Consider the following 23,662-nt stretch of genomic DNA (forward strand, 5'->3'; position numbering starts at 1 on the left):
GAACGTTCCCACAACCAAAAACGAACGTTCCCAGAACGTTCTGGGAACCAAAAATTGTTAGCTGGGAGGGTTAAAAAAACTGACAAAGTGTGTCTGCTGTCCTGACAAAGCTGTTGTTGCTACACAACAAGCATTTACAATTTGAACCTCAAACCAGTTACTGGTAATTGATGTTTGACTTACAGCATCATAGCCACAGTGCCACCTCATGTACAAAACCAATACAACACACACACAAACACACACACACACACACACACACAAACACACACACGCGTATAAACAACAACCGCACACACACGTACAGATCCCGCCTCTTGAGACTACAGACTGAAACTGACAGGAACAGCCTAGGGACAGCATATGCTTGCTGTTTTGACTCCCTCAGCACCATGTGTTAGCAGCGTGCTATTTATACCAGATTGACCTGCTACATTGAGACGCAGCTCAAAGACAACAGATTTGCTGCCAATGGCTTTCAAAGGGTCGCACCAAAGTCACTTCTTCAAACTTTTGAGGGTGTGAGTCCGAGAGCTGTGGTGAAAGTCTTGTCATTCACCTGACTGTTATTTTTTAGCACAAAGGTTGCTCCTTCGAGTTACTGCTTACCACAAATGCCCATATAACCGAATCTCCCTAACCAGGCGCTGCAGAGCCTACCACGGGTACTCCCTCTCTGTCTAGTTTGCGGTCCAGCTGGCCTACTGCTAAACTGAGACCAGTCGACGGTGCAAAGTACATCAGCTCTTTGTTTGTTTTTTTAATTCTGCCCGCTTCCCTCTCCTCTCTTAAACAGTGGAAAGCGTTCCCATCCCATCCTGCTGGTCAGACTGAGTGGGCTGCAGAATGAGAGCCAGGCTTGTGGTGATCCACAGCATCCTGAGGATTCCGTGACTTATCTTACCAGCTCTACTCAAACAATATGGAGTACCATTGATCTGACAGAATGAAGGAAGACCCTAATTAACTTTCTATTTACGCAACTTCCCAACCAGACTAAGATGACTCCTCAATAAAAGACTCAACCTCAGATGCTATGGCCCCTTTGCTTTGTTTAAATTTGAAGTTTGGTAGATGAGGTTTTTAGAAAATGTGTTTGGATGCACATAATCTCATCAGAAGGCAGAAAGAGTAATTTCTCAAAAAAATATATCATTCAGAGGCCTCAAAAAGAAAAAGAAACTGGATAATGAGATTCAGGTTTACGTTATTTGTCACTGGCTTTCTTTAGGAAACTTAGACAAGGCAATTTACACCATACAAAGTGGAGCATTCAGTTATTATGAGCTACTCAAAACTGTCTGTGCAGTTCTGGATTGTTGCCATTTAGGCCAACTTTAGCAAGCAAAATAATATGTACTGTTTCACCTCTTTAAGCAGTTAGGACTAAATGAAGACCAATTAGATGAAGCTGACTAGTACAACAATGTGGAGACACAGCAAAATGCATTATGCTTTTGACTAAGGAAATGACAGCCAAAAAGGTAAGCACATAACATTTTTTTTAGATACACATGGAATCCGAAGTTGAGTTGAGATCAGATGGTTGCAAATTTATCTCCCCAGATCTAGTACAATAGGGCTGGAGAATTACCCTATGGAGCTTCCATCCCTCATCAACTGACCAACTGGGCATTTGACCCATCATAACTTCATTTGGGGCTGTGTGAAATGACAATAGTAGAAGTGCTTTCCTACATGGACTTCAAGCTTTCCCATTCATGGTTGGCACAGACAAATGCAAAGTTGTCTTTTTGAATTTTCATCTTAAGACAAGAAGCACCCAACTGAAAGTTGAGGGAAGAGTAATGGTAAACAAACAACCATTGTTGATACATTGAGTATATCACATTTGCATTACTTGTTTCCTTTGTTTCTTTTCTCTTACATTTTTTTGTGAACGATCTCCCTAAGTCTAGCTAACGAATAACAGGTCAAAGTGATGGGATTAGTTTTGTGGTTGAGGTAAACATTAACAGATCCCTGCCCCTCAGCAAAATAATGGGTGTCTTCATCATTTCAACATCACCTTATGGAGTATTCAGTATACTCCATAATATAGGCATATATATAGGCATATATCTTACTGACACTGTGCATGCAATGCCTGAATGCATGTTGATGCTCCATCAACATGCTGCTTCAAGTCATCAGCTCTATGATGGTCCATTAGGTTTGTTTGGTAGTAACCCCATCAACATGTCGAAGCTAATTATTAATTGAGGATTTTGTGGGTGTTAACTTTGCACTAAGCTCATTTAAAGAGACATGAACAAAAACAAAACCAAGATATTAATAAGTATACTGCATAGCCTACCTTTTGCGGGGCTGTAAGCAGCCTGTGGACTCCAGCAATCTGATTTATCAGAGGAATATCTTCCCTGAAAGTGTACAGGGGTGGCCTGGTGGGCTCGGGGAAATTGGTGCTGTTAAATGGATCAGTATCATCTAAGAATTGCACCCGGCATATAAACGTAGTCATGATGCATCCATGCAAGGCGATTTAGATAATGAAAATATTGGATGCGACACCACAGCCTCTGACAGACAGGCGGAGAGCGAACTACCGGCAGGTCTTCTGCAGTAGCAAAATCCTGCACCCTCTGTTATCCTTGGACCTTCTCCATTCGCGTCACGCAGCGCAGAGGACTCGGGACAACGAACACAACAGTCCAGAAGTAAATATCCAGGGTACCTCGTTGAGAGATACGGTTAGTCAGTGCGGTGTGGAAATATACGGGGCGGCAGTATCCATGGGCACAGCGGGCGTCAGAGGTGCGGACGGGACTGCTACACTTGGCGCCTGGTCTGGGAGAGCGATGGGAAGCGGCTCCCTCCTCAAGCATAAACTCTGCCAGGGGACACAGCAGCCAGACCCAAGCCGGCCGACTCAGCTCATATTACAGGCGCAATGGCGGCCTCCAGTGGCAAATATGATGAAACTCCACATGAGATGGAGTTTCCTGATCACCTGGTGGTGCTGAATTAAAAGCTAAACTGAGTCCGGCGAAGTTATCTGGTGATTAGGTGTTGTATGAGGGAGTGGAGGAGGCATACAACGCTGCTTGAATGATACATCTACATTATACAATTTTGTTACACTGTATGAAATAATTTTTAGTGCATATTTTGGGGTCCAAGCCCGAGGGGCCGGGAACCGCGGTAGCAAAGTTGTTAAAATAATATTTATAGAATAAACATTGCGCATATTACGCACAAACACATTTGTGTAGCTATGAAAACACCAACTTTGCCATATCTTGGCAAAAATAAAATGCTGTCGAAGCCAAACTTTAGATTCCTTGGTATGACCCACATGAGGCTCTAAAACAAATTTCACGAACATTGGGCACGAAGGATCACTACAAATACAAAAGTGTATACCTCATGAACGGCTCATCCGATTTTTACAAACATTGATGGGTACCATTTACAGTAGGCAGGGTAATGATTGGTTCCCACGTTTGGATTATTCACTTACACTAAAGTGAATTACTCACCAAATATTACAAAAGTGAACCCCTGTTTTGTCTAAAAACTCAATGCATTTAAATGGGAAATTTGCAAGCGCAATATCTCTGCCACAGTAAATGCTCTCAACACCAAACCTAGAGATTGTTTGGCATGCCGCTCGGAGACTCGTTACCAAATTTGGTAAAAATAGGCCATTAGGGGGCACTATAATCAACGTAGACCATGTTGGGCCATTTTATTCCTTCTGAGGTCGAGTGCATCGTATATGATGCCAAATAGCACTTCTGATTCATGACTTTGTAACTTAATAATATAACTAGTAGAAACATACTGTATTTTGCTGCGAAAAACTAACAGTGGCCCCGTTCTGCTGATGTCTTTGTTGTCTTCCTATCCCTTACAGAAGGTTATCCAGAAGCCCAGAGTTTTTCTGGGTCATTGTGCAATTAATCCATACTGTTACATGCAAGATTGATACACTGTATGTAAGAAATGTTAGTTGTAAGTCATAATGTTCAATCTATTTATCTTTGCACTGAATAACTCCAAATATATAGAACTGTTTTGTTAACACAAATGCTTGTGTGGCATTGCTGTGTGTGATATCAATATATATCTGTGAGATTCATGTTCCTTTGTTTTTATGGTCCTAAAACCTTTTTTAACATTTAAGTGAACTCAGTGCAGCACAAATATTCTAATAGCCCAGTTTTTTCCTGAAAATAAATGATGTTCATAGATTTACTATGGACAACAGGGTTGATGTTTTAAAGCTTTTATAGAAAATAAAATCAGACGGACCAGAGGTCGTCAAAGATCCTTTAGGGCTCTGGGATATTTGCAACAGAGTAGTACGGCCGACCTTGAGGCTCACACCTCTCGATATTTCCGATGCCGACTCGCGTCGGGACGACTGCAGTCAATGAGGTTATTACTGCTTGCAGTTCTAGTTATAATCACTTCTTCTCTCTCTAGGAAAAATAAGCAAACTTCATCTGATGACTTAAGGGTTTTTTGTCAAACTACTATTTACAAAGTCCATTATGAACCTTCAACATTTTTTCATTATTTATACATATTTTAAGTTTAAAAAGTGAATAAACAGTTGACACATGTTTTATAAAAGTCTGTGGATTTATATGTGTTCTGAATTATATCATTGTTACTGTATAGGCAACTGTTTCAATCATTTTTTAACTTTACATTAAATCCTATAAATATGGGTTTTCTCCAGTAAACCAGTGTTTCCTGTGCATTAACCCTTCTTTATCAGATAAGACACTGGCAAACTGCTGCGTGTGTTCCTACACAGCTCATAGGATTTAACGGCTGCACACTGAGTGACTCTGACGCCCTCTGACACCATAGCCTAGTCAATCTATAACAGAGATCCAGTTCATATTGCAGGACCTTATAGTGTGAGCCTCAATTTACTTACCAGCACTTTACAGTGCTTATTGAATCACTGCAATATTAGTGTTAGACAGATCATGAAGTTACAACTCCCAAATCCAGGCCTGGAGGACAGGATACTGTCCCATCAGCAGCTGGACAAACTGGAGAAAGACGAGGCTGGAGACAGACCAAAATGGGACAACAAGACCCAGTACATGTTGACCTGTGTTGGGTTTTGTGTGGGACTTGGAAATGTCTGGCGGTTCCCCTACTTGTGTCAGAGTCATGGAGGAGGCAAGTGATACTTTCATAGTTTACTGTACTTATTCCATATTTGACTATTTTCAATAACACTGTTTGAATGGAACAACAATATTTCATACCTTTTTACAGCCAATGCAGACCTACTGGAAGAGTACATGAGCATTAGGTATACTCCCATACTTCTATGTTAACATTTATTTTAGACATCAGTGAGGTATTTGTCTGCCTGCTACTGCCATCAAAAATTAATTTTAGATTGCCTGTTTGTAAAAGAAATAGGAGGTGGTTTGGTTATTCCTGAAGTCAAATGATGTGTAACAGTAAGCATACAAGGGAAAGCCATATGCTTTGTACCTAAACTGATAAATGCACATGTATTTGTAGTTTTGGGCGGATTTGTTCCTTTGCTTCGACTGGGTTTGATTTTTATGAGCATATTTTGTATTTTTACATTGTTTTTATGTGCGAATGTATTGTTTGCTGTGGTTTCATGTTCGCAAACCATTTTGTCTCAATTGTCCCTGTGGGGCAAATTATTAAGCATTTTGAATTACAATGAATCAATTTGTAGTGCAGTTCTGGATCACTGGGTATGATGATAAAGTCCACCTAATAGTTGATATCCTTGTCCAATTCAAAGTAAATGAACAACTGATCCAGTGGATATCACAAGACCACTGATCCATTAATGACTACATCCTTATATGTGTTACAGTAGTAGAAGCATCTTAAATCAAATGAAGCAGTGAAGACACAAAAAGATGGCCTGTAACCGATACATGTGTGGATAAGACATGTTTTACCTTCTGACTCACTGGAAATCCTTGTATTAAGGGCTTACTGCAAACACTAAATTGGATTATACATTGCATTATGAACCTAACTACATCAACTGTTGGACTTTATCTCCGCATGTGTTCCAGCGTATCTTAAATTATTAACATCAAGATGCTGACATTTATTTATATTAATGATTCATTGTTTTATGACACCATGACCTACCAGTTTCTTTTTTTTCTCCAGGAGCATTTATGATACCATTTTTGATCCTGCTGGTTCTTGAAGGAATCCCACTTTTGCATCTTGAGTTTGCTATTGGTCAACGTTTAAGAAGAGGCAGTTTGGGAGTGTGGGCTACAATTCATCCCTATTTGACTGGCATTGGTGAGAAACATTCTTTGCATACTGTTTGCTACATTTAGTGAAAACATGTCCTAAAAGAAACCCTTTTAAAACATTCTTTGACAGGTATTGCATCTATGTGTGTATCTCTGACGATCAGTCTCTACTACAACACCATTATGGCCTGGATTCTGTGGTACTTCTTTAATTCATTTCAAGAGCCTCTGCCTTGGAGCCAATGTCCTATGAATACCAATTTAACAGGTAATGCTACAACTGGTATTATCATTTATGATAGAAACTTGATTTTTGCTTACTGACACACTCAGTTATTATATTATGTCAGGCAGTGTTTCAGAGTGTGAGAGGAGCTCCCCTGTGGATTATTTCTGGTACAGGAAGACCCTGAACACAACTCCAGCGATTGAAGAAGATGGTGGTCTGCAGTGGTGGATGCTGTTATGTCACATATGTGCATGGTCTGTGCTCTATATTTGCATAATTCGTGGTATTGAGACGACCGGGAAGGTACAGCACATTGCTTACTAAAATAAAACAAAGATTCAATTTTAATTTAGCTAAACCGTAATTGTGTGAATACTTAATTTTTTTTCCAAGGCTGTGTATGTGACTTCGACCCTTCCCTACATGGTGCTGACAATTTTTCTGATCAGAGGGTTGACCCTGAAGGGCTCTTTGAATGGAGTTAAATTTCTCTTCACACCAGACGTAAGTTGCATTTTTTTTTTAAATTCATTTAGCAATAACACTGGTCTGCAGAACAAATTAATTAAGTATCTAATGTTAAAATTGTGTTTGAAGGCCTATTGTCAATTACGAGGACAACAGTTAATGCAAAGGTATATTGTAGCATTTTCACATAAAATATAATAAAAAATCAGTTTGTGGTGCTCTACCAGTTACCCCCATCTATGGCATAATTTTACCAAAGTCCTCTGAATAGACCTCAGCCACAGTAGCCTCATTAGATGTACCAAATAGACCATGCATAGCAATAAGTGTATCCATAATTGTGTACTTATTCTTTCAGTTAACAGAGCTGGCTAAGCCATCAACATGGCTCGATGCGGGTGCTCAAGTTTTCTATTCCTTCTCTCTGGCTTTTGGTGGTCTTATTTCTTTCTCCAGCTATAACTCAGTGCAGTAAGTTTTTTTGTTTTAACCTGTGTCATTCAAAGTTACAGGTAATTGCACCACTTATAAACTACCTAAATAAAGTATATACATAAAAATGCATTTTTTCTTTAGTAACAACTGTGAACAGGATGCAGTGATCATCTCTATCATCAACGGTATCACCTCAGTCTATGCGGCAACTGTCATTTACACCATAATCGGCTTCAGAGCAACAGAGAGATTTGACAACTGTCTTTCTGGGTACGTCATGCCTTTTTTGTCAAAATATACAGTTTACCAGCTCAATATTGTTTTCTTCAGCGGTGCATTGACTGTAAAAACCTTTTTAACCTGAAAAGTGTTGCGTTCCAGAAACATCCTAGCTTTATTAAATGTGTTTGACCTTCCTGAGGGCAACATCACTGACAGCAACTACAATCAGGTTGTTCAGAATCTTAATGCAACACACCCTGAGGTTTTTCAACAGCTGGATCTTAAGACCTGCAACTTAAATACTTTTCTCAGTGAGGTAAGATTATGTATGCACCAGCTTCCCTTTTATTGGAAATTCAACCAACATTTATTCTTGTTACATGATCCCTGCCATGCTTTGCTATAACACTGTGCTGTGTTTGGGCCTAGGGAGTTGAAGGAACTGGTTTAGCCTTCATTGTGTTCACTGAGGCTATCACCAAGATGCCCCTCTCTCCGTTGTGGGCGGTTCTTTTCTTCATAATGCTCTTCTGTCTCGGCCTGTCTTCTATGTTTGGTAATATTGAGGGAGTTTTAGTACCACTGCAAGACCTCAAGGTCTTCCCTAAGACATGGCCAAAAGAGGTTGTCACTGGTAACTCTAACATGTATTATCTAATTTTATATAAATAAGGATTTCTGCTATATTGTATCAACTCTTTGCTCTCCATCAGGTGTAACGTGCATGCTCTGCTGTCTGGTGGGTCTGATATTTATCCAAGGCTCAGGAAGCTATTGGCTTTCACTCTTTGACACCTATGGAGGATCCATCCCTCTGCTAGTTGTGGCATTCTGCGAGATGATCTCGGTGGTCTACATATATGGCATAGACAGGTGATATTAAAATAGATTGCTTTATGTAACTTATTATGTCTTTCATCAATTAAGAGATGAGAGGAACACAATTATAGCATGGTATCACAAGCAACCCACACTATTATTGGACCACATGTATTAAGAAAAGCTTGTTTGGCAATGAAATGTGTGTATCGCTGTCCTTCTATAGGTTCAATGATGATATTAAGTTCATGATAGGACACAAACCCAACTTCTTCTGGCAGGCGTCATGGAGAGTCATCAGCCCGCTCATCATGTTTATCATCTTGGTCTTTTACTTCGTCACTAAAGTTTCTGAAAAGATCAGTTACAAAGCCTGGAATCCTGAATCGGTAAATAAGATTTTATGCTGAGATGATGTCCCATAACTTACGGCTATCATCTGAAACATACAGTCACCACTGAAAACAAAAGTTATAGTATTTTTTCTTTGTGTTTGCAGAATACATTCCCGACACTGGAAGAAAAGCAATATCCAGTCTGGATCTATGCGATCATCTTTATATTGGCAGGGATACCCAGTCTTGCTGTGCCTTTAGTTTGTGCCTGGAGATGCTTAAAGTCAAAGAAGAAGGTTAAGCCAGATCTCGACCATCTCTGACCAAATTCAAATGAACAATGAGAGCAAACAATCCACAGCCTAAGAATGTGGTAAAATCCTCAATTTTATCTTTTTATCTTTTTTAAGAACATTTAAGTGGTTGCTGTCATGGTTTAATCAATGCCATTTTAAAATAGTTTTTCTGAAAAGAACTCCTTGTTTCCTCAGCCACCTGTGACAGCGATCACGTCTTAACAGTAAATCAGGTTGTAAAATTCAAAAGACACAGTTACATACAAATTTGCCGTTACATACAAATTTGCCTTAAGGTTGTTCTGTTTCCTGTTAATTAAAATACGTCTTCCAGAACAGTAGTTTATTGGCTTTCTATGCTATCAGATATTTGTCAAGTAGTAGTGTGGCTTTCTGCAAGGCGTCACTCTCAGATTACCCATCGTAAAAAGAGCTTGCCATCATAAAAACACCACAAACAATGTCCTCAACCAATGTCACTGAATGCATGGAGCTAACGACAAATTTGTATACTATCACCTTTGTGAAGGCAATACGTTTGACCAGTTTTAAATTTGTATTGTGTTGTGTCCAATTAATGCAAAGAAATGAAAATCTACTGAACGCAGGATCTTAGTGCATGGGTTGATCTTTCAGACGGGTTAAGTATGAATTGACTGTTCTATTTGAGAATGAGAGGAGGTGCTGCCCCAGAAGAAAGCTGACTTTAAGCCATATAATGAAGGTGCATCCATCTGTCCAGCTGGGGGCACTACTGTGACGTGTTTGAGAAGTAAATTAAACATTGATTAAATCAGCTGCACGTTGTTATTTTAAAACCCTTAGCTTCTGCATCTGTCTGTAATAAAAACTGAATACAGCTGATTGACATTATGTGTGCTGTATAACTCTACTTTGTGTTTTCCAGTTAAGAATACTGACTGCGGGCACCCAGATAGCTCATTGACAGAGTGGGCACCCATTTGTAGAGGTTTACTCCTCAACTCTCTCCCCTTTCACGTCTTCTACTGTCCTATCAAAATTAAGGCTGAGAATGCCCCAAAAATGGAAAAAAAAGAATACTGAATGTGAGTGATTGAGATCTTTGTGAATATCATATAGAATAGAAATTCAGTACAAGACATTTTCAATAGTGTTTTTGTTGATTAAGTCTGATAAGGAACTTTATACACACTACACACTACATACTTGCCTTTTTATCTGATGTGAGTGAAGTTTGTTAATTACCTCTGACTGAAATAACCCAGACTGTGGGCAAATAACAGTAATGTAAACTGTATCACGTAATACATTAAAAAAGACATGAGTACAATCAGTTATACTGGGTTCCTCATGTATGCTGTGTTGTATTACAATCAACTGTTATCACCTCTGTTCTCACATCATATCATGCCACTTTACTCAGCGTCAAGAGCTAACAAAAATGGGGCTGATAAAGCAAATGTTGCTCCCAGTCTCCTGATACAAACAGGTAACAACTCACCAAGTCCTCCCCTTCTCTTTAGACAGAGTGGACAAGTCTGACTTAAAACAATTTTCCACAACACATACACTGAAATAATATAAAGGAAAAACAAGTGATGGATAAAGACGCTGAAAGTGCTGAGCAGACGCATGTTGATGGACTTAAAAAGATTGCTGAAAGACCAAAATGGGACAATAAAGTCCAATATTTGCTAACCTGCATAGGTTTTGCTGTGGGACTTGGCAATGTGTGGAGATTTCCATATTTGTGTCAAATCTATGGCGGAGGTAAGAGCATTTCATTTACAGTGTGCTTTAAGATGTGTAAACAAAAGGTAAAGTTGGATAGTCTGTCAAATCTTTTTTTTTTTGGTTTCCATGACGAGAAATAGTTTACAGTTAATAATCCAAGGGCTTTCTTGATAAAACTGTTGCTGTTAGTAAAACTGAATTATTTCTTTAATAATGTTTTATTCTCTTAAATTATGAAAATACCAAGAAACATTTTTTTTAAATAATTTGTGTAAATTACAACCTTCCTCACCAGAATAATTGTATTTTCTTAAATTTCCCCAGACAGAGGCATGTAGAAACATACTCCAGACAAACAGTAGTACTGCAACGTGGCACGACAACACAATAGTCCCACCTGTTTTTGACATTCCAATTTTCCTATCTGCTTTTATTTAACCATTACCGTCTTACTTTATGTATTTTCACGAGTGGCATGACTGACATATGGTTGGAGTTATGACTTTGCTATGATTTCCTGCTATAATTATCTTGTTTTTCCAGAACACAACAGATGATTCTGAGTATTTTCAAGATAAAGTTGTTAATAATGTTGATTAATTTTAATAAATTATTAAAATAAGAACTTGATTTAGTTTACTGTCAATTTGCCAAGCATCACTTCCACATATACAGTACTTATACATAAAAACTGTTTATGTGACTGTCACCATGTCCTCAGTGATTCATCTTCTTTGTTTGGTTTTGGTCCTTTGCCTGTGATCAAAAAATAACTTGAATAATCTGCATGTTTATCTTTCCAGTGAAATTCAATCTAGAAACCTGACTGACCAGATGGACTGTAATAATTGGCTCTCACCAATGAATTAGAGGGAGATAATACTTAAGTGATTATGTGACTGTAGAAGATTTGTTTCTTATTGTTCATAGCTCTGCTTGATCTACTTAATACAATTCCATTACGATTAAAAAAATGGTTCACAAAGTCTTCACTACTCCATACAATGGTGGGCAAAAGATGCGATGGATTAACTGAAATGATAAGGAAAAACACTAACACTGCACTGTTACTGTTCCACTGTATGTCTGGTTTTAATATCTATTGCTGGAAATGAGTGAATGTGATAAAGCTCTGGTTGTTGATAATAAAATGTTCAGTAATCAGAAACTGAATGACCTTCAACCATAAAGGCAATGCCAATGTTTATTAAGGTGAAGTCAATAACTTACTGAGAATTACAGTAAGTAATGTTTATGGTTTTATTGTCAGTTGTCACAATAACTTTATATCACTTTTACATTTGTTTAATATTAAGGGGCTTTTCTGATTCCTTATGCCATTGCCTTGGTGTTTGAGGGACTTCCTCTGCTGCACATGGAACTGGCCATCGGACAACGACTCCGCATGGGAAGTGTTGGAGTGTGGAATTCAATCTCCCCTTATCTGGGAGGTTTAGGTGAGAAATTGATGTCTATGAACATTACTCAGAAAAGCAAGATGCCTAAAAAGGTAATGTGCTTCATAACATAAAGTTGCATCACTGCCATCCATAATATGCAAAGTCTACATTTCTTGGTGATTAATGTCAATGTGTACACACAGGTGTGGCCTCCTTAGTAGTGTCCTTTCTAGTTGGTCTGTTCTACAACATGATCTTGGCCTGGATCCTCTGGTACTTCTTCCACTCCTTTCAAAATCCACTTCCGTGGAGGGACTGCCCATTAAATTTGAATCTCACTGGTAATTTCTTACATCGTGATAATGTAAATTAACAATACTTTTTGAACAATAACTAGTAAATGACAGACAGTCCCATTTATTAATCACGATGAATAATGTTTTTGATACAGGCTATGTAAGTGAATGTGAGAAGAGCTCACCAGTGAACTATTTCTGGTATCGTGAAACACTGAACATTACGCCTAACATTGAGACCAGTGGGTCCATACAGTGGTGGCTAGTGCTTTGTCTTGCATCTGCTTGGTGCCTTGTGTACATCTGCTTCATACGTGGAATTGAGACTATTGGGAAGGTAATTAACCTGTTTGATGAAATGCTAAAAAACTGAGTTGTGTTGACATATCCATTTGCTATATCTTCTAGCCCAGATACCAACATTTCATGGCAACATGTTGGAACCATGAGAGTAACTGGCTTTCCTCACACAAATGAGTAACATGAGTTATAACATGAGTTAAACACATGAATATGAAATGGACTATGCACTACAAAGTGAAGCTACCTTATCATTCTTAGTCATGTGAGGCTAGAAGAGATAAGTGCATCTCACTGTAAATCCCTCCAATTTGCTCAAATACAATTCTGGCCTTAACTTGGCAGATATTTACTGTGCATGCCATTTACAAATCAAACCTTAAGAGCTAGATAAACCTCCTGTCTCCAAAACAGCAGAATGACAATACTTACAGCAAAAGCAGGAAGAAGGATGTTTTTTTCACATATATTATGCATCCTGGTAGAGGCTGCATTAAAGGCAATAAAGGTGATGGATGGAAGATTGATATTTGTAAGATATGTATGATAAGTGACGGTAACTCAAATTTGAGAGCGCTCTAACTTTGCGAGGCTCTAAAAAACACCCTCACAAAACCCCCCGGAAGTTTAACGTTTTAGTTTTACTTCAGTTAAATAGGAGTGCATACATATGTTTAAATAAAAATTTCACTAATTCTGTTGGATGTGAATATGAAATATTTAATCAGCATCAAAACATTTTCAACAGGCTATTTATGTTACAGCCACCTTTCCCTATCTTGTTTTGACCATCTTCTTGGTCAGATCATTGACTCTGCCTGGGGCCATAGATGGCTTAATATATCTCTTCACTCCAAATGTGAGTTTGTCTTTAGTTTTATATTGCAATAATGTCATGACAAGAATTAAATAGCATAATGTGATATCTAACTAGCAATTTATATTTTCATTACAGTGGGAAACCCTGAAAAACCCTGAGGTCTGGTTGGATGCTGCTACTCAGATCTTTTTCTCTTTGTCTTTGGCCTTTGGGGGACTTATTGCTTTTTCCAGTTACAATGCTCAAAAGTAACAACCTTTCGAACACATTTTCATTCCTGAAAAAGAATGTAATATCCAAAAACAAAATAAAAACTATATTTTATCTTTGCAGGAATAACTGTGAGAGAGATGCCCTAATTGTTGGATGTGTGAACAGTTTTACATCAATTTATGCATCAATTCCTATTTTTGCCATACTTGGATTTAAAGCAAATGAAAACTACAATGGCTGCAAAAATTGGTAAGTACAATATAGGTAATCATGTATAATAATTATATATTTAGCTATATAAGTATACAGTATTATTATTAGATGAGCAACTGATGATTATATATACAAGCTGTCAGACCACAAATCATTACAACTGCTGTAACTATACTATAGATGCCACTTAGTTAAACTATCAATATTAGTCAAACATTAAAAAAAAAACATAGTCTGTTTGTGGTTTCATACAAAACGTTCTTTCAACATTATAACATTTTGTTTTTACTTAAATTATTTATCAGTTAACCAGTACAAAACAAAGACATGTTCTCAGTTACTTAATAAATAGATTTTCAGCCCTAGTAATAATTATCAGCAGTGACACTTATAGTAGTGTTAACTCATTCAATTTCTCGTAGGAACATACTGAGATTGACTAATTCTTTCAACATTGGGGATGAGAACATAACCCTTGAGAACTATGACGACTGGTTTAAGTATCTCAACAAAACTGATCCCTCAGAGGTTGAAAGCCTCAATCTAAAGACATGTAACCTGCAGACTTTCCTGGACCAAGTACAGTACATCCATTACTATTAATATTTAAAAGTTATTAATAGTTTAGATTCTAGCAGCTTTCTCCATGACATTTTGTGAGATGACTGTGTATGAGATCATGTATCACATTCACTTCCTACCTGTAGAGCGCCTCTGGAACCGGACTGGCCTTCATCGTGTTCACTGAGGCGGTGATAAAAATGCCAGGCTCTCAGGTGTGGGCGGTGCTCTTCTTTGTCATGCTCTTCAGCCTGGGCCTCTCCTCTATGTTTGGAAATCTAGAGGGGGTCCTTACTCCTCTGCTTGACCTGCACATGATTCCACCCTGGATTCCTAAAGAAATTTTCACAGGTAAACCAAAAGATCAGATAACATCATACAGTGTTTGCAATCATGGCATTGGCAACAGTTGTTTGTATTGTATTATAATATTACAAAAAAACTGACAAGTTTAGGTGGAAAACATACTCTTACTCTCTCTAGATAACAGTGATTAATAAAACAAAAATTATGACACACTTACACAAAAGTCAAATGTTAAAAGTTGCCTTTTGTATACATTAGCTTTGATAAGAACCGTTGGTAAATGTTCTTTCAATGTGAAACTATGTATTCATGTGTGAAACACATATTATAATAAGAATATAAGGTTAGAATGGGCTGTAAAATTAGTTTAGTGCAGGTAGGCTGTAAAGGTTCTCGCATTAGTGAATCCACCATATTAATGGCATTCATTCATGGCATGAAATAAAATGTATTTTCTTTTTTGCTTATAGGGTTAATGTGCCTCACCTCCTTTACTGTGGCCCTAATCTTTACTTTGGGCTCTGGGAACTACTGGCTGGAGATTTTCAACAGCTATGTGGGATCCATTCCTCTGCTCATCATAGCATTCTTTGAGATCATTAGCGTAGTATACATATATGGAATAAACAAGTAATACTTTAATTCATGTAAACGTTATACTTGAAATATATATTTTTAAAAAAACATTTAAATGACTTGACAAAGGGTTTCTGTTTGCCCACAGGTTTAATGACGACATTGAATGGATGTCAGGTCGGAGACCAAACATTTACTGGCAGGCCACTTGGCGCTTCATCAGTCCTTTCATGCTTCTGGTGGTTTTTGTGGCATACGTTGCAGTTGAGGCTGAAAAACAACCTACATATAACGCCTGGAACCCAGATTACGTAAGAAAGATTTTACAATAGCTCTTCAACATCACTACGTAGAATATGATGAAATAAAAGACACTGACTTTTCGATCCTTTAACATTACAGGTGCAATTCCCCCTTGCTGATGTTCAGCCCTATCCCAAATGGGTTTTTGTTATCTGTGTGCTCTTATCTGTCATTCCTGTTGTATCCATTCCTCTTGTGGCTCTCTACAAATTAATGGGCTTTCTGAAGAAGTACATCATGAACAGGCACAACCAAAATCCGTATGCAAATGAATAATGTCATGGAGAATTGTAAGGGAAGAGTTTAGCTAATTTACCTGATTGGTGGTCAGGACTACCAGTGGCAGGCTACATACCATTCGAGATATGTTGTCATTTAATAACCTCTTCATTTGGAAACTACAAGGCAAACAAAAGGTTTTCACTGATTTTTCTTTCATACAGTATGTTTTCTATCTTTAGATTAGTATGGTATTACAAGCTTCTAATTACATTACATACAGTAAACGTGATTTTATCATTTCATCATCAGCTGTAATTTCAGTATGTTTGCTAAATTAAAACACATTCATTTGCTGTAATTTTAGTATATTTGCCAATTAATTTTTTATTTTTTTATTTACACAAGTGCATTTATATTGGTGAAGGAAATGTGATCACTGTCTACTAGATCAAATCACCGCAGGACAATATCCCTGAGAAAAATATTAACAAAACAATACCAAAGACTGGAACTGAATATGAGGTCTGTGTTAATATTTGATTAAAGGAAGACAGCAGTTAATTTCCTGTGTTGATGGTTTGAATGGGAAGAAAGAGAGAGTGATGGATAACTTTCCTGAATGGGTTTTGATAAGCGCTTTACTCATTCTAAAAAAAAAAAAAAATATCACAAAGATTTAAAGTGGAAATTCCACATGAGCTGATTTTTGCAGCAATGTTATGTTTGTATGTTCAGTTTACATTATCATTGCCTCTTCCCTCTTTTACCTGCAAGTGTGGAAAGAGTGGTGTAGTGTTGCATGATGTGTCCTTTATGTAACTTTTTCACATGTCAACAGTGCATGTGGGTGTGTGAGAGTTGTAGGACTGTGCTTGTGTGTGTGAGGGTGCATGCATGTGCTTACTGATCATGTGCACGTGTGTATTTTGAGCCATACGAGTTACACAGTTGTCCTTTTTGTGGTGTGGGTGGACAGTGATATTGTCCCCCCGGTGTCACGTGCTTTGGAATATGCTGGCTGCCTTTGTTGTCCCTCTGCCTGTTCTGCTTTTCTGGCACTTTCATACAATGGTGCACTTTAACACTGCAATGTTATTAAGCCTCTCAAAAAACTACAGCTTGAATTCCAGCTCTCAGGAAAGACTACCATCCCAATGTAGGATACATGGCACAAGATACATAATCGAGGAACAACAGGATTGAGTGGAACATCAGAACAAAGGTGATGACCCTGCATTGACTTATGAACGCTTGAATTATTGTCGGTTGTAGACTCGGTTTATAGAGCTAAACAAGGTGTCACACTAATGCTATTGTGAAACATTAGTTTGACACACTTTGTCTTTAGTTATTTTATTCGCAATCAAAATTGTTGACCAATGGCCTTTATGCCTCTGAGAAAAAAACAATTTGAAGTGACTGATGTGAAATTTAGATGTAGAATACATAATAATATGTCAGTGTTGTAAACCCACTGAAGAGATTACAGCAGATATGGTGAGTTCAAAAGGACATGGTGATCCAGCTTGTGTTGCATAAGGTAAAATAAATTGTGTATTTAATTAGTGCATACAACATTGCAACATGTTGATTTTTGGTGCTGTCTATGAAATTGTTTCATATAATGCAACTTACCATTCTTGTAGTCATCAACAACAATGTAACCTTGGTGTCTTTCAAAGCATCTACAGTAAGTGATGCTGTGACCTACAGTAATGAAACACTGTACTATTAACAATGGGGACAAGAGTGCGACAGGTTCAACAGGTTTTTTGACCCATGATCCCGCACTAGGAAATGTCTAAGCGAGCAGACGCCTCCCAGTGTGGTGGGGTTGTGGTCGAGTTTGAGTCTGACGACATCAGGGAAGCAAGAGCTAAAAGAGCAAGGAGTATACCAGGTGAAGTCAACTTTAAAACCAATTAGAATTTGTGCAATGTATTTTTTAGCAAATATATGTGCTTATTCGATTTTCATGCATTTCCTCTTAAGGTTCAGCTCTTATCTACCTCAAGGGTCCCAAGTTTCTCATATATGTCAGTGGAGCATTATCTATGTGGGTAAGAACATTTCCTGAAGAAACAGATTCCTGGTGAAATAGATAAAAAATTGAATCTCAAATAACTGCAAGGTAGTCTACTTTCTGTTAACTGTGTAACAGCATATAGACAGCAGCTTGCATATCATTACATAACTATGCTCTTTTATGTTGTTTCAAACAGGGCGACCGCATGTGGCACTTTGCAATTTCTGTGTTCCTGATTGAGCTGTATGGCCGTAACCTGCTGTTGACTGCGGTGTTTGGGTTGGTAGTGGCTGGGTCTGTGCTCATGCTAGGGGCTTTGATTGGAGACTGGGTTGATCGCAATCCCAGGAATAAAGGTAAGAAATAATTTCACACTCATTTCAATTTTTTTGCATGCAGTATATTGCAGAACAGTGATATAGATCAGTGGATCACAATCTTGGGCCCAGAAGTCTGCTGGTTTCCTTTCCCGCCAGGTGGTAAATTGCATTCACCTGATGTCTCAAGTGTAAATCAGTCCCTGATTTGATAGCTAGACTGAACACCAGCAGGAGTTTGGGCACTAGGCTCACATCTGTCAAAGCTAGCATTCACTTTGGACAAAGAATGTCATCTATGTTGTGAGAGTCTAAAACAATTTTTTTTGTCCCCTATTTTAGTTGCACATGCATCTCTTTTCATTCAGAACATCTCAGTGACAGTATGTAGCATTGTGCTCATGTTGGTGTTCTCATATAAGCAAAGGATTGAACAGATCTGGGATGGATGGCTTACTGTGAGTATTTGACAAATAATTACATTTCATTACTTGACACCATGTTGATCTTCAAATGGAATACTCACCATGATTATTACACAGAGGAGTTATTGCTGCTGTTGTTCCCTCTGTCCTGTGTCCTTGTTGTCTCTGCTTCTGAGCTTGTGGCTACTCTGTGCTGTCATAGTAACATGTTGCATCGCAAAACTTACACAAGGTGGTTTGTTATACGGTGGTGATCGTCCTGGCAGATGTGGCAAACCTTGCAAGCACAGCACTGACCATTGCCATTCAGAGGGACTGGATTGTGGTTATCACAGGCTACAACCGAGGTCACCTAGCTGGTAAGGGGATCCATTCTCTGTTAGTACACATTTGTTTGAATTCCATGTTTGTCAGGCGTCACTGGTTGGGCACAATCCATGCTTGAATTACAGAGAATATCAGGTATTGGTCTGTTTCTGCTCTTGCTGAACGACCTCTAGTGGAAGCACATTAACCTCTGTGTCTTTGATCCTAACAAAAGGAATGAATGCAACCATGAGGCGGATAGATCAGGTGACTAACATCCTGGCCCCACTAGCAGTGGGACAGGTCATGACCCTGGCCTCCAATGTAGTTGGCTGTGGCTTCATCCTGGGCTGGAACCTTGTGTCTCTCATTGTGGAGTTCTTCTTCTTGTCACGGGTGTATCGCATCGTCCCTGCTCTTTCAGTCAAACCACCAGTGGTGGAGGTGGATCAGGTGTTTCTGCAGAGGGTTGAGAGGAGAATGTCACAAGGTAAAGACTATGTGTTTTTCTGACTTTCCCTGTGTTACCAGATTTTACCTTTAGAATGCTAGAGTATGATATTTACCATAAATGTGCATAAAGGCCAGTGAGCATCAGTGCTAAAAATAAAAAATGTATAAAATGTGTATTAGGCTAAAATATGTTGACAATGCTTGCTGGTAGTCGGCAATGTAGAGGCAACATACAGCATTCACTGTTAACTGCAGGGGATTATGCAATGCTGGATCAGATTTAGTATAAAACTACAGTATACATTAAAATCCCTTTCTCCCCAGCTTCTATCACCACTTACGTCACAATGGTTTCTTTTTTTAAAGTTCAGTGAGAACATGTTAATAAATCAACTAAAATTGTAGCTTTGAAATTCCATTAAAATGTTGGAAACACTATCATCAAGGGTACTACTGATGTAGAGAGATTTGTGCCAAAAGATTGTCATTCGGCTTAAGGAAATGACGTTTAAAAATTAGAAAACTTCACAATAAAAGTTAAAACACAGTATTTGTTGAATTATGAAATGCTGTGAGCAGTCTTCTACGGCGGGCTACATGAGTGCTGTAACTTCATTAATTCTGTATCATACAAAAGTAGATAATCATATTACCTGACCAAAGGCATTCTAGAACAAGAATATCAAGATCCAAAGCTTCATTGAAGCACTCGTTTTTTGAAGACACAATCCTTAGTTTATGTACAGCACCCAACTGACACAATCCACATAGTCTACATTTGCAGCCCTAAATGGTCTGTATTTGAAAGATTCTAACATGACATAGAGCAGAAAGGGTGAACACCACCAATTGGGCCTTTACTACTGATGAACAGATGTGATGCATGAAATTCATTTTTCTCATCAGGGGAAGGTAATGTTGCACAACCTCTACCTCTGACCGAAGGCAACTGCAACACAGGCCTGCACCTAAAAGAAATCACCAACCTGCCACTGTGTTTCCGGAGGTTTCGCTGGCTGGTGAGCACCTGCAAGGACGGCTGGAGGGCCTACTATCGCCAGCCTGTCTTCTTGGCAGGAATGGGTCTGGCTTTCCTCTACACAACAGTGCTGGGCTTTGACTGCATCACCACTGGCTATGCGTATACTCAGGGCATAAGCGGCTCCCTCCTTAGTCTGCTGATGGGTGTATCGGCTATCACAGGGCTGATGGGCACCGTGATGTTCACCAGACTCAGGAAGTCCTATGGCCTGGTTAACACAGGCATCATCTCAAGCTGCATCCACCTGGGCTGCTTGCTGTTGTGTGTGTGCTCTGTGTTTGCCCCTGGCAGCCCTATGGATCTTAGCTTGCTGATGCCCTACATTACCTCCAACTCCTCTTCTGAGCTTGGAGGGATGGCAAGCCAAAGGCAAAAACACACTTATCCTCTGAGGGTGGGCAGCAATCAGCCACTGCTACCCGACCGCTCCTCCATCCACTGGACCAACAACACTGTGCTCTTTGACAACGTCCCCTCTGACACAGCGCCAGAATCTTACATCTCCATTATCCTTCTGTTCTTGGGTGTCATCACAGCACGCATTGGTGAGTAGGACATCCAAAGCTGACTGGTTCCAGTGGACACCAAAACTTAAATGAGTGCATGATAAATAGACTTAATGGGAATACTGTCAACAGGGCTTCCCCTTATAAATTGGCAGTGTAGATACTATCAGACAAATATCAGTTTATTATATTGCCATCTATGTTAGGCAATAAAACAATTCCCATAACTTAAATAATAGTCTGAAGAACTGAATAAATGCACAGCTGTTATGTATTTTGTAATTATTTTTATCTGGAAAGCACTTTGTGCTTAATGCTTGAAAAGTACTATATACAATTAGTATGAATATTGTCCAAATAAAGTCCAGGTTATCTTTTAAACTCCAATGACATCTGTGTTTTAGGTCTCTGGTCCTTCGACCTGACAGTGACCCAGCTTCTGCAGGAGAACATCTGTGAGTCAGAGAGGGGTGTGGTAAATGGGGTGCAGAGCTCCATGAATTACCTGATGGATCTGCTTCACTTCATCATGGTCATCTCCGCTCCACAGCCACAGCACTTTGGCATTCTAGTTATCATTTCTGTATTATTCATCACCACTGGGCACACTATGTACTTCCTGTACGCACACAAAGCCAAGAGAAAACGCCGCCTCGACACATAAGGAGCAGACATGACCCACACATCCAGACATGAGATGCTTATCAGCACTGACTCCACTCTGCACCTGTGAAATGAATGTCTCCCTCCTATTCCGTCAGCAATCTTATTGCAACACTCCACTCCCGACTTAGCCATTCATTTCAGCACAACACAGCAAGTGCCTGTCCCACCTCGTTTGCTTTCTTCTTGCAGGGCCATGTGCCACAGCAGCAAACAAGAACTCAGGTGAAATAGAGTGGGAGACACGCTCTCCCTTCGTGTACATAAGTTAAGGTGGATACGATAAATGCAGCAATGGTACCTCCAGGGGAAATGTCCTAATCTAATGTACAACAGGACACACAGGTAGTGGCTAAGGCACCAGCACATGCCTTTGAAAAACCTGTAAGATAACTGCAAGACTTTCATCAAACAAGCCTGTTAACTTACATAGCTTTTTGGATGGGAGGGTGGATGGATGGATGGAGCGCTTTTTCTAACCTTCACTCAGTAAAGAACTGGTGTTGTGAGGAAAACGTAACAGTGATATGAAAATGCAAACAAGACGAGACAGTACTTCTACAAGTGGCATTGATGTTACTGATCCGTCCACTTGGAAATATTCCAGGATGTCCAAAAAGGAACATAAAGGGAACTTTACGTGAAATTGTTTCATTAGAAAAAAAAATATCTGAAAGGCAGACCCCCTTTTAATGGACAGAAGTGAAAGGACAAAGTATTCCCTTCCCCTGGTTTGTTTCTCTGTGGATGAATCAAGCAAACATATGCCTTTCTTTTATGCATGTAAACCTTGGTTATGGATAACAACAACAAAAAGTATCACATCATGCCATGGACAAACTTTAATCCCAACTATTTTATTCTAATTGCTTGTGTTAGATTAAAAAAATAGTGTCCAAACTTTATTTCCTTCCCATATAAAGAGTGATATTAATAGTTTTATAGAAATCCAAGATGAAAGCAATCTTCATTTTGTGACATGTTTGAAATCAGTAATACCTATACTGTATGTTGACAGCAAATGTTGATCACTGCTATTGCCAGTGTTGTATTACACTTTGCTTTTATTCTTTTGTAGTTCTGATGAACTAAACATGACCTTACCTCAACTAAGAACAAGAACACTGTTGGGTATATGACTTAGGAATTACTCTCAGCTACTGTAAGTTTTCACATTTCCTTTGTGCACAGTGGAAATAAGATCAAAGTTTAGACTTTTGTCATACAACCAGCAACACATCTCAATATATTTGTATACTTTTCCTGTGAATTTTCTGTTTATATTGTCCTATTTTTTCAGACTATTAATTAAGATAATAAAGATGACTGAAGATGCTCGTGGGCCTCAAGTCTTCTGATCAGAATATTAATTTATAAATGTATGTAATGTCAATGAGTGTGCTACACATACTACACTACACTCAATAATCAAAATTCAATTTATAATCGTAAATCCATTTGGCCCTATTCCCAGCCTGACACTCCAATGTTTTTCCAGTGTTTTTCATTACAAAAACAGCCACTTGGTTTATTACTGTCTGCACCCTGTGGAGTTTGCATATGTATACATAATATTCTTAACCCCCAAGGGGATACCAAAGATTTAGCTGACAACTTCCTTTAATAGTAACTGAACTTGGAGTCCAAATACTACAACGCTTATAAAACCAGAAGTATAGTAGCCTACCACAGGATATGTTAATTCATTGTCAATCAGAATAATATGTAGCACCCACAAAGCTATAGCCTAATGGTTGTTAGCAGAAATACCCATATGTATGCGTATGTTACGGGGAGACTGTATGAAGAGGAACACTGCAAGGACAAAATAATAGATGTATACAATATATAAATGTTGAGGACATAATCAAGTAAAAACCAAGGAAAGTACAGTATCCATATGCAAATGTAATGGCTTTTTGTGGCCAGTAGAGGTCAATGTC

The 23,662-nt window shown here is 38.7% G+C and overlaps 4 protein-coding genes across 8 annotated transcripts in view; 3 read left to right on the plus strand and 1 right to left on the minus strand.

Moving 5' to 3' along the window:
* Positions 1-2,848, minus strand: part of fhod3b (formin homology 2 domain containing 3b) — a 134,391-nt gene extending 131,543 nt beyond the window's left edge. For 2 of the 5 annotated variants that reach the window (XM_032518285.1, XM_032518284.1), the window contains exon 1: positions 2,318-2,848. In XM_032518285.1, coding sequence (XP_032374176.1) covers positions 2,318-2,482 — 165 coding nt within the window. In that variant the 5' untranslated portion in view covers positions 2,483-2,848. The remainder of the gene's footprint in view (positions 1-2,317) is intronic. The other 3 variants (XM_032518289.1, XM_032518288.1, XM_032518286.1) reach the window with 2 other exon arrangements.
* A 1,995-nt stretch (positions 2,849-4,843) lies between these two features.
* On the plus strand, positions 4,844-9,110 carry slc6a19b (solute carrier family 6 member 19b). The gene is made up of 12 exons (XM_032519597.1): positions 4,844-5,163; positions 6,157-6,297; positions 6,382-6,519; positions 6,602-6,783; positions 6,874-6,984; positions 7,307-7,419; positions 7,525-7,653; positions 7,765-7,921; positions 8,035-8,239; positions 8,319-8,478; positions 8,651-8,813; positions 8,924-9,110. Exons 1-12 carry the CDS (start codon positions 4,965-4,967, stop codon positions 9,080-9,082), a joined length of 1,857 nt encoding a protein of 618 aa, XP_032375488.1. The 5' UTR covers positions 4,844-4,964; the 3' UTR covers positions 9,083-9,110.
* A 1,525-nt stretch (positions 9,111-10,635) lies between these two features.
* LOC116690786 (sodium-dependent neutral amino acid transporter B(0)AT3-like) lies at positions 10,636-16,521 on the plus strand. The gene is made up of 11 exons (XM_032517951.1): positions 10,636-10,807; positions 12,088-12,228; positions 12,375-12,512; positions 12,623-12,804; positions 13,723-13,835; positions 13,921-14,049; positions 14,436-14,592; positions 14,721-14,925; positions 15,351-15,510; positions 15,605-15,767; positions 15,859-16,521. The coding sequence occupies exons 1-11, from the start codon at positions 10,636-10,638 to the stop codon at positions 16,033-16,035; spliced, it is 1,737 nt and encodes a 578-aa protein (XP_032373842.1). The 3' UTR covers positions 16,036-16,521.
* A 532-nt stretch (positions 16,522-17,053) lies between these two features.
* On the plus strand, positions 17,054-23,026 carry si:ch211-254p10.2 (solute carrier family 40 member 1). The gene is made up of 9 exons (XM_032519624.1): positions 17,054-17,203; positions 17,776-17,881; positions 17,974-18,041; positions 18,204-18,363; positions 18,667-18,782; positions 18,982-19,108; positions 19,291-19,545; positions 20,415-21,095; positions 21,461-23,026. Exons 2-9 carry the CDS (start codon positions 17,779-17,781, stop codon positions 21,718-21,720), a joined length of 1,770 nt encoding a protein of 589 aa, XP_032375515.1. The 5' UTR covers positions 17,054-17,203; positions 17,776-17,778; the 3' UTR covers positions 21,721-23,026.
* Positions 23,027-23,662: the final 636 nt, after the last annotated feature.

This window comes from Etheostoma spectabile, chromosome 6 (genome assembly GCF_008692095.1).
Source record: "Etheostoma spectabile isolate EspeVRDwgs_2016 chromosome 6, UIUC_Espe_1.0, whole genome shotgun sequence".
In the NCBI taxonomy this organism is placed as follows: Eukaryota; Metazoa; Chordata; class Actinopteri; order Perciformes; family Percidae; genus Etheostoma; species Etheostoma spectabile.

Excerpts from the sequence above, each read along its gene's own strand:
- slc6a19b (XM_032519597.1), top strand. The coding sequence starts at position 4,965 with ATGAAGTTACAACTCCCAAATCCAGGCCTGGAGGACAGGATACTGTCC. Across the intron at positions 6,520-6,601 it reads TATGAATACCAATTTAACAG|GCAGTGTTTCAGAGTGTGAG; the intron begins GTAATGCTACAA and ends ATATTATGTCAG. Across the intron at positions 7,420-7,524 it reads TCCAGCTATAACTCAGTGCA|TAACAACTGTGAACAGGATG; the intron begins GTAAGTTTTTTT and ends TTTTTTCTTTAG.
- LOC116690786 (XM_032517951.1), top strand. The coding sequence starts at position 10,636 with ATGGATAAAGACGCTGAAAGTGCTGAGCAGACGCATGTTGATGGACTT. Across the intron at positions 14,593-14,720 it reads TGCAGACTTTCCTGGACCAA|AGCGCCTCTGGAACCGGACT; the intron begins GTACAGTACATC and ends TCCTACCTGTAG. Across the intron at positions 15,768-15,858 it reads ACGCCTGGAACCCAGATTAC|GTGCAATTCCCCCTTGCTGA; the intron begins GTAAGAAAGATT and ends TTAACATTACAG.
- si:ch211-254p10.2 (XM_032519624.1), top strand. The coding sequence starts at position 17,779 with ATGTCTAAGCGAGCAGACGCCTCCCAGTGTGGTGGGGTTGTGGTCGAG. Across the intron at positions 18,364-18,666 it reads TCGCAATCCCAGGAATAAAG|TTGCACATGCATCTCTTTTC; the intron begins GTAAGAAATAAT and ends CCCCTATTTTAG. Across the intron at positions 19,546-20,414 it reads TGAGAGGAGAATGTCACAAG|GGGAAGGTAATGTTGCACAA; the intron begins GTAAAGACTATG and ends TTTTCTCATCAG.